Source organism: Pelobates fuscus, chromosome 4 (assembly GCF_036172605.1).
Source record: "Pelobates fuscus isolate aPelFus1 chromosome 4, aPelFus1.pri, whole genome shotgun sequence".
Taxonomy (NCBI): Eukaryota; Metazoa; Chordata; class Amphibia; order Anura; family Pelobatidae; genus Pelobates; species Pelobates fuscus.
Genome location: NC_086320.1, coordinates 362,608,246 through 362,624,008, shown reverse-complemented (window position 1 = coordinate 362,624,008; position 15,763 = coordinate 362,608,246). Strand labels below are relative to the sequence as shown.

Below are 15,763 nucleotides of genomic sequence, written 5' to 3'. Positions count from 1 at the left end.
GTATTCTTGCACATGCTCCGTACACTACTGATCGTATCTTGCCTCATGCAACCAACTGATCGATACGTCAGCATATGCACGTACACATGCCACGTGGTAATCTCGGCCTACTAAATTTATTTTTACAGAGATTCCACCACATTCCCCCCTTTGATGCCTCTTGATATTTCACAATTACTTGAGGCATCACTTAACCTTAGTTTGCATACACCGCAAGTTACCTTGAACCAGACCAGACTTAACTTATGATGTGAATCTTCAACATTCATCTTCCTGCATTGGTTCTCCCTGATCTAGAGCCTTATATTTATAAATTGCCATTATCTGTGCAGCAGCCTTCCTCTCTGCTATATTTTCTATCAGACTTTGCACAGATCTAACTACTAAGGGTATAAGACACGGCAAGAGTAGACACAACATTAAAATCAGTAGGACTCCACCTACCACTGCCTTAAGCCCTCCAAACCACTCATACCAGCTACCAAACCAACTACTTGGATTATACCCTTTCCATACCTGAGTAGGCACATGCGCTAGTTTAACCATATGGCTAGTAAGCTCAGCTATTGCTTGCCCTTCGTCATCTATTTGAAGACAGCAATTGCTCAGGTTAAACTTCCCACATACACCTCCCTCTACTGTCAAAAGGTAATCCAAGGCTAATCTATTTTGGTAGACTGCTGTCCTCATCCTGGTATTATGCTTCGCTAGAAGATTGAGCGCTTGTGATGTCTCGTTAGTGATAATCTCAACCACCGCCTGTAATCTTATAATACGGTTGAGCATATAAATAGGGGTTCTATAACCAAAGGTACCATCTTCTGCCCACGTGGCTGGCCCATAATAATCTATAATACGCTGGGGAGGCCATTCATTATCTTCCCAGGCGCCTATCTCTATGGGTCCCCTTTTCTTCCTATGATTCACATCATACACTTTAACACCTAAAGTCTCACCTGTTTCAATAGGTAACAAGAAGAAGGATGGTTTGAGCATACCCAACACACATGCCCCTTCCCAGTCCTGTGGCAACTCCGAATAGGCTTTCTTACCACAGATCCAGTACAAATTTGCTGGGGCTCTCCAGGTAGATGTGATGGATAGATCAAACCACACATCCTTTAAATTGGCGTATCTAGCAAACGGGTTAGATGGTTCTGAGACATTTGAAGCCGACCACCAAGTTGTATTCTTTGTATCATCATCATAAGCTTTTTGCCCTAGACAAGTTAATTCTCCTACAGAAGTATTATACATTATTCCTTTCCTTGCTATGCAAACATAACCTATGATGGAGGTCTTTAATCTCCACTCAGATTTACCTCTAACACTCATATGATAATCGGCTTGTGTAGATATTAATTGTTCAACTGCCTCAGAACCGGACATTACCTCCTTTGCTTCCCAAGGCCATTGGTCTCCCATGTTAGTACCTCCACACACATAGCAGTTGGTAACATTAAGACTACCGGCAATACTTTCGGCTAAATCAATGAACAGGTTCTTAGCATTATGGGGGATCTTATTATCTATACTCATCTCTTCATAAAAGGAATGGTATACTTGATGAGTCTGGGAGGATACCGTATCAGTCTCTATCCCTATAAACAATATTGTCCCAGGATCTAAACCCGTCCCATATATTTGAAACCCAAATAAATTACCATACTTGTCTAAGAACTTGTCGGGGTTATTTATAAGTATATGGACTGGATTGCATTCCATAGACTTACAATATGGGCTGGTAGGCAACTTAGTCACTATCATGTCCTTGTCTACTGTCTGTCCCCAAGTTGCCCACCCCACACAAGACCAATATGGGCAAAAGTTATAATCTCTATTTGGGCATCTAGGACTCACATATTTATTTTTACTACTGGGACAAATATATTTATCGTTAGACCCATACGTCCTCTCCTATCTAAGATCCCCACATACATTCCACGGCTTTCTACCACTTGATATCGCCTTACATGCGTCAAATAGCAGAACACCCGAAGAATATACGGATTCTAATACTGTCTTGTTAATTAGGGTCCCCTGAGGATCTCCATTCCTGAGAGTCAACCAAATTGTACGAGGTTGATACTCCGGACTGAAGCACTTAGGTTCTCCTACTCCTAAATGGCACACACTATATTCTATATTAAGGTATCTACATCTTGATACATCTCCTTTACACTCGTATTGTGAATGCCAAATTAGGGTTTGGGAAATATGGTTACCTGTTCTTGTAGTCTTAATGCATACCTCACAGCTAGGAGTGTCGGTACCTCTACCTTCCTGAATATAAAAATACACATAAATAAACATTATCAAGAACACATCTTTTGCCGTCATCCTCAGTCTTCGTCCGTGCGAAGGCACCTCAGCTTCCAGGATGTAAGGGCTGCAGGGAATGGAGTTCTGCTCGTCTTCACAGGAGTCCCTTCGAGACTTTCCCTGACTTATACACTATACGTCGGTGAGCGGACAGGCTTTATTATGGCCGTCTAAACACTCACTTCACCAAATCTCTGTAACAATAAAATTTTGTAATCCACAAAGTTCCTCGTTACTCCGACTGAGTCGTGCGTTTTAACCGGATCTTGCAGGGATTCTCTGGATCTGCTGTAACTTGCCAAGAATCGACTGCTGCTGGTTTAACCCTGGAGTGATGTATCCACGGAGTCACTTCGGCTACTTTTATCGCTGTAGGGGTAGACAAAAGAACAACATAAGGACCTCTCCACTTGGGCTCTAACGGTACATTATTCCACTCTTTAATCCACACTTGGTCTCCTGGATGGTAACTATGAACTGGGGGATAAATATTCACAGGTAATCTATCTTGTACCCATTTCTGTACCTCCTCCATAGTCTTACCCAACTCTACAACCTGCTGCCGGGTAATTCCTTCTCCCAACTGACTCAAATCCCCCCTTAAGTTACCAAGTACGGGAGGTGGTCGCCCATACATGATTTCAAAAGGAGAGAGGCCCATCCTTCTGGTAGGGGTACTGCGGATTCGCAATAGAGCTATGGGTAAGAGAACGTTCCACTTAAGTTGGGTTTCCTGACACATTTTAGCCAACTGGTTCTTAATAGTTCTATTCATTCTCTCTACCTTACCAGAACTCTGGGGTCTATATGCAGTATGAAGCCTCCACTTTATACCAAGCATATGAGTCAGTTGCTGTAGGCACTGGTGAACAAAAGCTGGACCATTGTCCGATCCTATAGAGCAGGGTAGTCCATATCGGGGTATTATTTCTCGTAACAGGAATCTCACAACTTCTCCTGCTTTCTCTGTACGAGTAGGACATGCTTCTACCCAGCCTGAATAGGTGCACACAATTACCAACAGGTAACGATGTCCACCCGATTTAGGCATCACTGTAAAGTCAATTTGTAAATCGGACATGGGGAGTCCCCCCATAAACTGGACTCCTGGTGGCTTTACTGGTCCTTGCCTTGCATTATTTTTAGCACACGTTACACATCTTCGTACAATGGCCTGAGTCAAGTTGGACAATCTTGGTATGTAGAAATGCTTTCTGAGAGATTCTTCTGTGCTGTCTCTCCCAGAATGTGTCCCGTTGTGATAGTTTTGGACAATTTCTACCGCTAGTGATGCTGGAATGACTATTCTTCCATCTTCTAACTGATACCATTTGTTCTCCAAATACTTTCCAGGTTCAGTCTTTAACCACTCCTCTTCCTGAGCTGTATAAACTGGAGTCCATTGAGACAGTGGAGTTGGTATAAGAGCAGCTATATGCCCCACATACTCCTGTCTTCCCGATTCAGCGGCACGCTTAGCTGTACTGTCTGCCATCCGATTTCCTTTAGTTACATCACCATCTCCTCTCAGATGCGCTCGACAATGTATAATACCGACTTCTTTCGGCTCCCACACTGCTTCCAATAGTTGTAGGATTTCAGCTGCATATTTGATTTCTTTGCCTTCTGAATTCAATAGTCCTCTTTCTTTATACAAAGCTCCGTGGGCATGAGTGGTTAAAAACGCATACTTGGAGTCCGTGTAGATGTTTACTCTTAAACCTTCAGCCAATTGTAACGCTCGTGTCAGTGCTATCAATTCTGCCTTTTGTGCTGATGTTCCTTTCGCCAGTGGCCGAGCTTCTATCACCTTGTCTATTGTTGTTAGTGCATATCCTGCATAGCGGATCCCTTCTTTCACATAACTACTGCCGTCGGTGTAATATTGAACATCGGGGTTCTGGATGGGAAAATCACGAAGATCTGGTCTACTTGAAAATACTTCGTCCATTACTTCCAAACAATCATGTTGACTTTCAGTAGGTTGTGGCAAAAGGGTAGCTGGATTTAAGGTGTTTACAGTCTCTAAATGCACTCTTGGGTTTTCACACAGCATTGCTTGATACTTAGTCATACGGCTGTTACTAAACCAATGATTTCCTTTGGAATCCAACAACGTCTGTACTGCATGTGGGACTCGTACATAAAGTTCTTGACCCAGAGTGAGTTTATCGGCTTCAGCTACTAGCAGGGCGGCTGCAGCTACGGCTCTTAGACAAGGTGGAAGTCCGCTGGCCACTGCATCCAGTTGCTTAGACATGTAGGCAACAGGTCTTTGCCATGATCCCAAGTACTGTGTCATTACTCCCACAGCCATTCTTCTTTGCTCATGTACATACAGGTAGAATGGTCGTGTGTGATCAGGTAGACCTAATGCTGGGGCACTCATCAAAGCCTTCTTCACATCTTCAAATGCCGTTTGCTGTTCTTGAGTCCATAAGAAGGGGTCGTGCTCTGTACCTTTGATAGCTGCATACAGAGGTTTTGCCAGTATCGCGTAGCTGGGAATCCATATCCTACAGAAGCCTGCTGCCCCCAAGAATTCTCGCACTTGTCTTCTATTCTTGGGTATCGGTATTTGGCACACAGCTTTTTTCCTCTCTGGCCCCATAATTCTTTGACCTTCAGAGATATGGAATCCCAGATATTTGACAGTTGGCAAACACAACTGAGCCTTCTTTCTAGACACCTTGTATCCTGCCTTCCAGAGAATGTGTAGTAGATCGTGCGTTGCTTGCTGACATATTTCCTTTGTAACTGCTGCTATCAACAAGTCATCTACATACTGTAACAATACACACTCTCCTGGGATGGACTCGAAATCCAGTAGATCTTGACTTAGAGCTGAACCAAATAGGGTAGGTGAATTTTTAAACCCTTGGGGCAGTCTTGTCCAGGTCATTTGGCGTTTTGAGCCCGTTACAGCGTTCTCCCATTGGAAAGCGAAAATACATTGACTTTCTGCGGCAATTCGGAGGCAAAAGAAGGCATCTTTGAGGTCTAAGACTGTAAAGTAAGTAGCCCCGCCCGGAATTAAAGCAAGCAGGTTATATGGATTGGATACGACTGGATGTATACTAACAACCGCATCATTGACTGCTCTCAAGTCCTGCACAGGTCGATACTCATCTGTACCGGGCTTTTGAACAGGCAGCAATGGGGTGTTCCAGGGGGAAGTACAGAATTTTAGGATACCATACCGTATGAACTTATCCAGATAAGATTGTATGTTCTTCTTAGCCTTCTGCGGGATGTGATATTGTCTTAGGCTCACTGGATAAACCCCAAGTTTTAGTTCAATTTTAATAGGTGGAATATTGCGGGCCAGTCCTGGTGGGTTGTTCTCTGCCCAAACTCCTGGTATGTTGAATAAAGACTCATCACTCCTAGGGTTTTGGCTAGTCCACGCTGTATAAAGTCGCCACTCTTCTTCCTTTGGTACGGATAATGTCATAATACCTGAAGGTCCATTAAACTTGAAGGATGTTGTTCCATTTGGTAGGAACGTAATCTGCGCTTGTAATTTAGATAGCATATCACGTCCCAGCAATTGGACTGGACATTCAGGCATATAAAGAGAAGAGGCATCTGATAATGTTTTAATTGTTGGGTACCGGTCAGTTGTCGGGTTTGTATGGGGCTACGTGGAAGGGCGTCAGTTATGGGTTCCAGTCGGGGAGAAATAGGGTATGAGGATGTGGGAGCTTGGTTTTGGGAAAAGGTAGTAAATAAAACACTTCGGGTCGAGCTAGAAGAAGCTTGACCGGAAGTCTGAAGTGGCGCCAAATCAGGATATTCAGATCTAATGGGGGTTGGCTCTGATTCCGGAAGGGGAGATTTAGTACGAGAGGGGGTGGATTCTGTACTGGAGGAGGAAGCGGAAGTGGATGAGGGCAATGAGGGAAGGGTTGCAGGACTTCCTGCATTTGCGTCACTTCCTCTTAAAGGAAAGTAAGGGGGCGGCAAAGGGATCTCGGACTCAGGGGGCGTGTCCAAAATGGGCCTAACACCAGTCCTAGTGGACAAACAAGTCCTAGCCACCATGAGGCGACATTGCTCCTCGTGGCACGTCTGGATCCATTTTGGCGAGTCATTTACGGCCTGTCTCCAACAATCAATATAAGGAAACTGCCCGTAAAGTTCAGGCCTACCTGATACAGCCACGTGTAAGCGCTGTACCAGAGTTGGATCCAAACTGCCACGTGGCGGCCATGCCGCAACCAAAGTAGGCCACTCCCTAGTACACAAAGTGACCAAACGTACAGGAGACATTTTAACCCCAAAATCACATGTCTTGAATCCCTTTTTAAAATTCTTCACCATACAACCTAAGGGATCCGGAATCGTTGACTGCGACGCGCCCATACTTATCAATGGAACGTCGTTGACAACGAATACTATGCACGCGTACTATTCAACAGTCACACCCGTTTCCTCTGGCAACAGCACCACGTGGTACGGTTACCAAGTGAAACGTACACAATAACACAATAAACACGCAGGGAATTCCCGTACACACACAGCTGTTACACCAGTCACTAGATAATCAATATTATGCCCTTTGGCGAAACTATACAGTCACCCACGCTATAATTCTCTATATACGAATTACCCGTCTATAACACACCCCAGTAACATCGTCTTTTACAAATAGCGGTTACAGTACGGTTAGCATAGGTCAAAGCACAATTTAAGGTCACAATACAATTATTAGTGGTTATGGTGTTAAACATGCAATGGACGACAATGATTAGTACTTATATACAGTGTCAGTAAATATACAGGGTTATGGTACCGTGCACTATAATACAGCAACACACTATTAACACTCTCGCTAGACGGCTGAGCTCGCGCTATCTAACAAGATATACACTTTACTAAACAATCTTTAACACATTTACAATTCCCAACTAAACTATTGGCCAGTACCTTGAATGGACTACCTAAAACTATGTACACCCGTTTTGGTTAGCCACACTGCCCAAGCACCACATATAGCGAGCTAGAGGACCGGATTTACACAGGCGCCTCTTAGTCGATTACTATCAAAAGTCTAGTGGGTTCCAAATTTACACGCCTTCCCACTTAGCCAAGATAGGTTGAGAGCTAGCGAACCGAATTTACACAGGCGCCGCTTAGTCTCCCGGTCCCTCCGACCTAGCGAACGTAATATACACCCTAGAACGCTAGTCTAGACAAGACACCGGTGTCCGGCTAGGGCTATTTACACAGGACCCCGCCTGACTAACCAAATCAAACGGTCTGACTAAAGAGCGTTCGATTGAGCGGTGCGCCTTCGCTCCTTCCCTCCGACAGAGGGGGCAGATTCCATACACAAATAACCCCTTATGGGCCTACCGCACAATCGGTATACCCCTAGTGGGTCTGCCGTCTAGAACAGCAGTTGTCTTACCTCCTCGTTCCTGAACCTGAGTTCACACTCATCGACGGGGACACCCCAGCACTTCTTACGTAGAAGCCGATGATCTCCTGGACAACAGACCAGTGGCGCCGAGACGAAGGGAGGTCCACGCAGAAGTTCAGGGGTGCAGCCGTAGAGAACGTGGGCAAAGATAGACCGTCTCACGCCTCTGCCTCTCAGCTACCGTTGAACGATGAGCTTCCCGGCCAATGCACCAAATGATACCGGAGAAACTGACGGAAGCGAAGCACAGAGAGATGGACACAGGTTTCTTCAGGAAGGAAGAGATTCTTTATTGGATCACCGATCGGGACTCAGAGGGACTAACGTCACCAAAATACAACAAGTTCTGAGCCCCGGACAATAGTGCAGGCTCCTTATATAGGCACATAACTCCTCCCATATTAAGCTCCACCCGCACATTCTCTTGACCAATCAATACAAATAAGAATTAACTTCCTGCTTGACCGCATGGCCTGTCCAGCACAATGGAGGAGGGGAATACTACATCCTGTATTCTTGCACATGCTCCGTACACTACTGATCGTATCTTGCCTCGTGCAACCAACTGATCGATACGTCAGCATATGCACGTACACATGCCACGTGGTAATCTCGGCCTACTAAATTTATTTTTACCGAGATTCCACCACACAACCTTTGCCTAAATACAATTTGTAAGTCACCTATTAATCTACTTAAAATTGTAATTTTTTTTTCTTGTAGGATTATGATGACGATTTTGAAGATGAGAGTGACCCTGAGCTTAAGGAACCAGTAAATTACCAAAACCCTCTGTCGGCTTTCAAAAACACAGAAATGGCAGCCATTCAGAAGGCTATGGCTTTGGAAAATGATCTGATTGCCTCATTTCCCTCAAAGGAGGAACAAAATATATATGAGCCAGAGCCAAACGGTTTGTAGTAGATTATATGAATGTTCTAAACTTCAGTGAACAAGCACCTCACTAGCCACATCCTCTAGAACCTGTTCTAGTACCACTCTCCGCATTGCTGACAAGCCAAGCATTATTCTTACACAATATGGTTGTTGTTGTTCCTTGCAGGTTAGCAATCACCCATATTTTTAAGGAAAGACAGGCTTTCCACCAGCCTATTTGACTCACCTTGAAGCTCTGAACCCTGCATACCTTGCTTTGCATGCCCGCATTAGGTGCAGAGACCATGTTTTAGAAACTCAACTGACTCTAGGGCAGAGTGTGATGAGCACAGGAAACAGAAGAACATTCTTTTAGTTTCTAAGGCTGGAAGTCTGGAGACGCTGGAATAACCATTGCAGGAACATTGGTGGTCTATATCTACTGTATTTTACTCTTTTACTGAAGAAGTTAACAGGTTAAGTCAATCAAAACATTTGTTTAAAACACAAATGGAAAAACAATACGAGGAATCATTTCTAAAAAAAAAAAAAAGAATAAAGATTCAGTATTTTTCGTGTCTGATGTTGGCACCTAATTCTTAAATGATACATATCAGTCATTTGTTTTAGAAGTTTTCAATGAAATGCCTTTTTATAATTCTTTATTTTTGAGGTGCAATATCAGTACACAGGATAACAATGACACATTACTGTCTGGATCAGAGTATAGGATAGTGGAGTGAAACACAACATGTCAGCATCATTTGCACACTTTTAATGTATTAAACCAGAAATATAGAAGTCAGGCTAGAGATGCATGAATTGAGAAATGCCTTTTTAATAGACCTTTTGCCTTGGGGTCTCTGCTAATAGTTGAGATGTGCATATAAACGGATTGTCAGCTCGTCGACCTTTTATTATTTTACAAATCTGTTACTTTTGTCTTTGTATTTTTTGTAGGCCGACCAGATCCTACAAACAAGGTAGCTCACAGGGGTATTTTTATAGACTTTGGAACTGCAAAGCAACAGGGGGTTAATCGCCAAATAGCCACTAAGCTAAAGTAAGTATAGATGTATCTTCTAACTGCAGTTAAAGGGTGCAAGTGCATTTGATAGAGCATCATGCCAAAAATAAATCTAGATTTGTTTGTTTTTTTTTGTAAATTCAGATGCTTTTTATATAATATACATAGACCATTGGTCTCATTTTTTTTCAGTGGACAGAGGGAACTATTAAATGGAAAGTAACTGCTGTATATTTCCCAGAAACCCTCACTTTTCATGGTTTTATGGGAAATGTACAGTTCTCCAGTGGAAACCCGCTGCTTTCTACAGAAGAGCTATACAGCAGCATTCACATGCAGATAATAATCTGCTGCGTACAGAGAAAAACTAGAACAAGTTTTTAGAAGATGGGGATTGCTTTCACTCGCTTACAAGCACGTTTTTCTTTCATGAATGCAGTGAGAGGGTGAGTGTGTGAGAGTACGTATCTGTGCAAGATCTCTACAAGAGGGTCAGGAAGTGCCATTGCTATTATAACTGTCATACGAAACCTTGCAACAGAGGACAGTCAGAACGGAGTATCTTATTTATGTATATTTTTTATAAATTATCTTTATTAAATATTTTCCATTTGTCATTTTGTAATGTGCTATTTATTCGTACTCATGTCAAAAATAACAAAGTGTGTGTATATATGTATATGTGTGTTTGTGTGTAGATAGATACATATAAATCTTGCAATTTTTACTCCCCGGGATTATATTCTTATGGTAAACACAATCTGTAGAAGGATCCGAGTATTCAGATCTTTGTGAGCCTAAAGTCAGACCTCCAATGTAACATGCGATATCAGGTATAGATGTTTGGCAGGTGGTGCTTTGTTTTCAGTCCATATGTAGCTTATGCTTTGTGATAACCATTGATAATCTTGTCCTAATACGGCTTACCTAGAAAGATTATTGTAATCGGATAGAGCAAAGTACCCAGGACCCTCTGGATGAGTCTAGGAATTTGCGTTTGATATTAATGGAATTTTATTTAAGTAACCCTAAACTTTATTCTCAATGTCCAGCCCATTATCTCTAACCCCACTCCCTAACTGTTAGTTTTAAAGTTCACCTCTGTTCCTAATTCCTAAGATGGAGCATGCTTGCCTTACAAATCCTAGTATTTATTGCCATTTACATTTTTTATTTGTCCCCCTCTCTTTTGGGAGTGTAGAGATATAGTGAACTTTGCTTTCTGAAAACTTGCTATAGGAAAAGGTACAGCGCTTTGTCTAGTATTTGTACTCATTACTGTGTGACAGTGAAGATTTGTATATGTTCCTGTGTGCAGCAAGCCAGTTAGGTTTAGCAACATTTGGTCAAATAGCAGAGTCTGACTCAACATGGCTGCTCAGCCACATAAAGTTACATTTAAAAATAAAAATCGAAGAAAATCAATATACGTAATAAAACAATAATTACATAAAAAAATAATAAAAAAACGTTTTAAAAATCATGAGAAGTGAAAAGTTGATCACAGTTGTCATTTAAAGGAACACTGTAGGGTCAGGAACACAAACATGTATTCTTGAGCTTAGAGGGTTAAAATCAACATCTGCTCCCCCCCAATCTCCCTAAATATAGTAAAATCTTACTTTTATTCCAGTATGCAGGCGCTGGTTCTGCCCATGATCTGACTCCTTGGCTGAGATCAGAAGTGATGATTTCAGCCAATCACGATGCTTTGCCACAGGGAAGCATTGAATTGGCTGAGATTGTCAATGCTGATGATCTCAGCCAAGGAGGAGGGCTGGGGAGGGGGAGGTGCCAAACACAGTCCTGGCCTATCTGCATCTCCTCATAGGGTCAATGCATCTCTATGAGGAAAGTTCAGTGTCTGCATGCAGAGGGTGGAGACATGGAGTGTGCAGCACTGCCCCAGGAAGCACCTCTAGTAGCCATCTGAGGTGTGGCCAGTGGAGGTATTCCCAGGCTGTAATGTAAAGCCTTTTCTCTGAAAATACAGTATTTACTGTAAAAAGCCTGAAGGGAATGCTTCTACTCACCAGAACAAATACAATAAGCTGTTGTTGTTCTTGTGACTCTAGTGTCCCTTTAAAAATCTCATGATCTTTATTCTGTAGGTCTTTCATTGAGGCTTTTATTTCTTGTTTATTATTTAAGAAAACGGAGCACAGATTTACTTCGACTCATAGACTTGGATTTTTCTTGTACTGTGTCTTTGTTGGATCTGGCTCCAGTGAAAGAATATGACATGTACATCCGAACTTTTGGAAAAACAAATACAAAACAGGTAGGCATGCATTATTTTTATTTCTTTGTTTTGCCAGGAAATAAAATAATTTGCCAGGGAAATTCCACCTTGCTCACCATATAAATTATTTACTGCTTACCATTAAAATTCCAACTTAACCCTTTGCATATGTCTTCATGAATTGACCTCATAATATGTGTAAGGGTGATAGCTCTACAATTCATGAGCCAAGAGGATTATGAAGACATTTAAAATTACTGATAAAACTTCACTTTTTATGTTTAAATGCTATGAAATCCAGACAGCAGAAAGGATAGATGCTAATATGTAATTCATAAAAAATGGCAGGCAGTTACTCAGTGTGAATTTATTTATATTGTTTTATGGTGTAAATTGTGTATACATATTACACCATTTGAAAGTGAATTGAGCATATTTTTTTTGTAGTTTCCATCTTGCATCTGCCTCCTAGTGGCATGCTGCTGTATTAGACAGAGCCAAAACACATTTTATGTATTTTTTTTTTATATAATACAGTTTACATTGCATTTTGTTTATTTATCTTTTTTACTTTACTCTGTTGATTGTTTTACTGACTGTAAATGGTGTGTTTTTAATATGTGTTTCTAATTTTTTATTGTTAAGGCTTATGTACAATGTAATGAAGATTATGTTGACAGAGATATTCAAACTGAGGAAATAGATCTTGAAGAGAAATGGACTCAACATCCAGGGGAGAGCGCTGTGGTCTGTGGAGGTTGGTATGTTATGGTGTTCCAGCCATCCAACTGCAATGATTTCTCTATTAATGCCTGCAGTTTCTTTCAGCACATATCATTATTATCAGATGTACACAGCTCATTGCCTGATCTCCTACCACCCAGGCATCAAATCTGCAAAACAACTTAATGTGGCACAAAATAGGGATTTCAATAGGAAGGCTGTTAGTACCACTAACGAAAAGATGGCATTTACCTAGATTCTAATATAAAATATATTGAACATACCTGTTAGAATATGTCAATATAATAGTACGTTTCTCCTTATTTGCTATATAGTGAATATTCAGTACTGCACATGATTAAAGAAACTAACTTTAAAAAAGCCTATAGTCCTGAAAATATATTTTTTTGTTTCCTTTAGTTACTGTTTAATAAAGTTTACTTACCTCATTTCCAGCCCCGAGACACCGCCACTGCAGCCAACCTCTTTGCCTATTTTTTTTTTTTTTTCCCCCCAATTCCAGATTTATTACTTTATATCTGAAGGTCTTTATGGATGGACCATGTTCATTTCTCTTCTTGTCATATAGGCCACAAAAATGATGGAGCATTGAATATGGATTCTGTAACGAAGATGGACGCACAGCGATTAACAAGCTTCCTTCGCTCTGCTTTCCAGGTAGGTTTCTGATAATCTGGTTAAAGTGTACCATTCTTAATACTGTGTGTGTGTTTTTGTGTGTATATATAAAAGACTATTTCTTGGGAAACTGACGTTTTTTTTTAATTTATTTTTTTAAATTATTCACTTAACAGTGAATTGTTATAAACTTCTGTCTGAATGCTAACATTATAAAAAAAACCACAAAGCTGTTAAATTCTCTATTCTTAGCTGTTAACTCCTTTTTGCAAATTTAACAGATTTTGAAAATTTGAAGAATTTATCCACATCCACTATTCTGTCCTAAATTGATCAGTTACCGGCTGAAGGTTAGCTGTTAAAAAGTTGGGACGAATAATCCAGCATTGTAAACACATTGGTCAAAATAGAATTATTGTGAACACTTTGAATAAATGTTATTGTTTGACAGAATGCTTATGGCCTCCCAGATTTACTTCTATGTCTCAATTCTGTCTCTTGCTGTCTCTTAAAGAGTCACACTCCACTATCACCTCCAGTTCTGCTACTTTTCCACCTTGTTTGTTTGCTGTCCCCTCCTATTGCGTCTTTATACTCCACTCCTCTAAACTGTAAGCTTGCTTGAGCAGAGTTCTCATCTACCTATTATTCCTATATCATGTTGTAATTGTCTCATTTATTGTTAAATTTCCCCCTTTTATAAAATTGTAAAGGACTGTTAAGTTGGCGCTGTATAAATAATATTATAGATTTTAAATCCTTTTCCAAGGTTGTTGCTGTTCTCCTGGAAGAGGATCGCGCTGAGAGACACTTAGAGTGGAAACCCCAGTCCAAAGAACCATGTATGTCAATCAGCGATGGCTGTTTCCAGATAAATACCAAATTACCATTTCTCCAAGGTAAACTATATCTAATATTGTTTTGTTCATAATTGTTTTCTGATTGGTAGCAATGCATGAAGTAGCAGTTAATTAAAAACCGGACTAGTTTCCTCATTATGACATTGTATTAATTGTACCAGGTTATTAGGATAAACAAGTTGTATGATATGATTTTGAAACTTAGGACGTGCTACTTTTACGATTAGTAGAGGATGAAAGCATTTTATACGACTTTATCCGGCCCTTTCACCAAGTACCATGCAGTGCATGTGAGCAGGAGGTTAGAAAAGCCTCACACTGGATCCTCTGGGATTAGATGGTGTGCCCTGAGCCATACAGAATGTATTGCAGGTGAGGAAGTGTAGACAAGTGGTGAGGGGACCCAAAACCTAGTGTAGAATTGAGTCCCGCTGCCTTTTAATTGAACATCAGCATATTACCTATATTTTTTCTATGTTCCTTTGTGAATAAATTTTGTTTTGTGTTCATGTGTGTTATTTATTCAAATATGTTTAGACATTAAACTAATCACTATTTAAATATGCCATTTGTAAATAGTTTGCCAGGGGTCAGTTGATACTACGATACTACAGTCCACAATTTAGCTGTCACTGTCTAGATTGCTAGCTTGTGGCAGGACCCTGTTTCTCAGTTGGTCTCGCTCATATTTTGTTTTTAATATCGCTTGGGACTAGGAACTGTGTGGCTCGCTTCATAGGATGTTTGTTCTACTGATACTTTATCATACCTTACACCAGCTCCAGATGGAATTCACGTTCTGTGATGAAAAATTATATTCACTCAGAACAATCTTTGTTTTTAGATCGCAATGTTTCCCGACTACATTTCTCAGAAGCACCAAGGCACCTTCTGCTATCCGTGCATGGATCCTGCAACCATGCCGAATCCACCCTTCTGAAAGACAAGTTTGTTATCTGCGTGTGGAATATTTGGGAACCCACCTCTCCCCAGCATGTTCTTATCTGCGAATCCAAGGTACAGAAAAACATTTATTCATTTTTTTTGGGTAGACTTTAGAAGTATAAAATTAAATGTAAATGTTCTTAACAATCAGTGTGAAATAAATAAACCACCAGTTCATGATTGCCAGGGGTAAACCCTGCTGCAGCATGATTCTAATTTGAAAGTTTCACCATTGTACACAACAAATACATTCATCTCTACATAATCACAATGTGATACCATGATCATGACATTTAAAACTCATTGATTCGAAAATAAACTCCACACTTTCAATGTGCCCCAGGTTGTCACCCCTTTCACTCAATACACCTGTTTTATTCATGTAATAATTAAATTTTATCACATGACAGGAGGCTTCCTATTTTGCATTACTCTCTTTACTAAACTCCACAGCAGTAAAGAAAGTGAAAACATTTAAACCAATCAAAATGCAAAACAGTGAGCATATAGTCCCTGTGAACAGGCTCCTCCCCCTCTTTCTTTACTGCTCCATCGCAGACAGGTCAGAGTTTTTGGCTCTTCCCTATTACCTCATAATATATATATGTTTTTCATTGTTATCGCTTATATTCTTTTATATATTTTTCTTATTATATTATTATTATATTATTATATATTATTATATTATTATTATTACCTATTCC

At 40.7% G+C, this 15,763-nt stretch overlaps 1 protein-coding gene across 2 annotated transcripts in view; it reads left to right on the top strand.

Annotated features, from left to right (window-relative positions):
* DYNC2I1 (dynein 2 intermediate chain 1) overlaps positions 1-15,763 on the top strand; it is a 53,340-nt gene that overhangs the window by 11,417 nt on the left and 26,160 nt on the right. For both annotated transcript variants that reach the window (XM_063452661.1, XM_063452659.1), the window contains exons 8-14: positions 8,471-8,660; positions 9,584-9,686; positions 11,802-11,931; positions 12,538-12,649; positions 13,205-13,293; positions 14,024-14,153; positions 14,959-15,131. In XM_063452661.1, the coding sequence (XP_063308731.1) occupies positions 8,471-8,660; positions 9,584-9,686; positions 11,802-11,931; positions 12,538-12,649; positions 13,205-13,293; positions 14,024-14,153; positions 14,959-15,131 (927 nt within the window). The remainder of the gene's footprint in view (positions 1-8,470; positions 8,661-9,583; positions 9,687-11,801; positions 11,932-12,537; positions 12,650-13,204; positions 13,294-14,023; positions 14,154-14,958; positions 15,132-15,763) is intronic.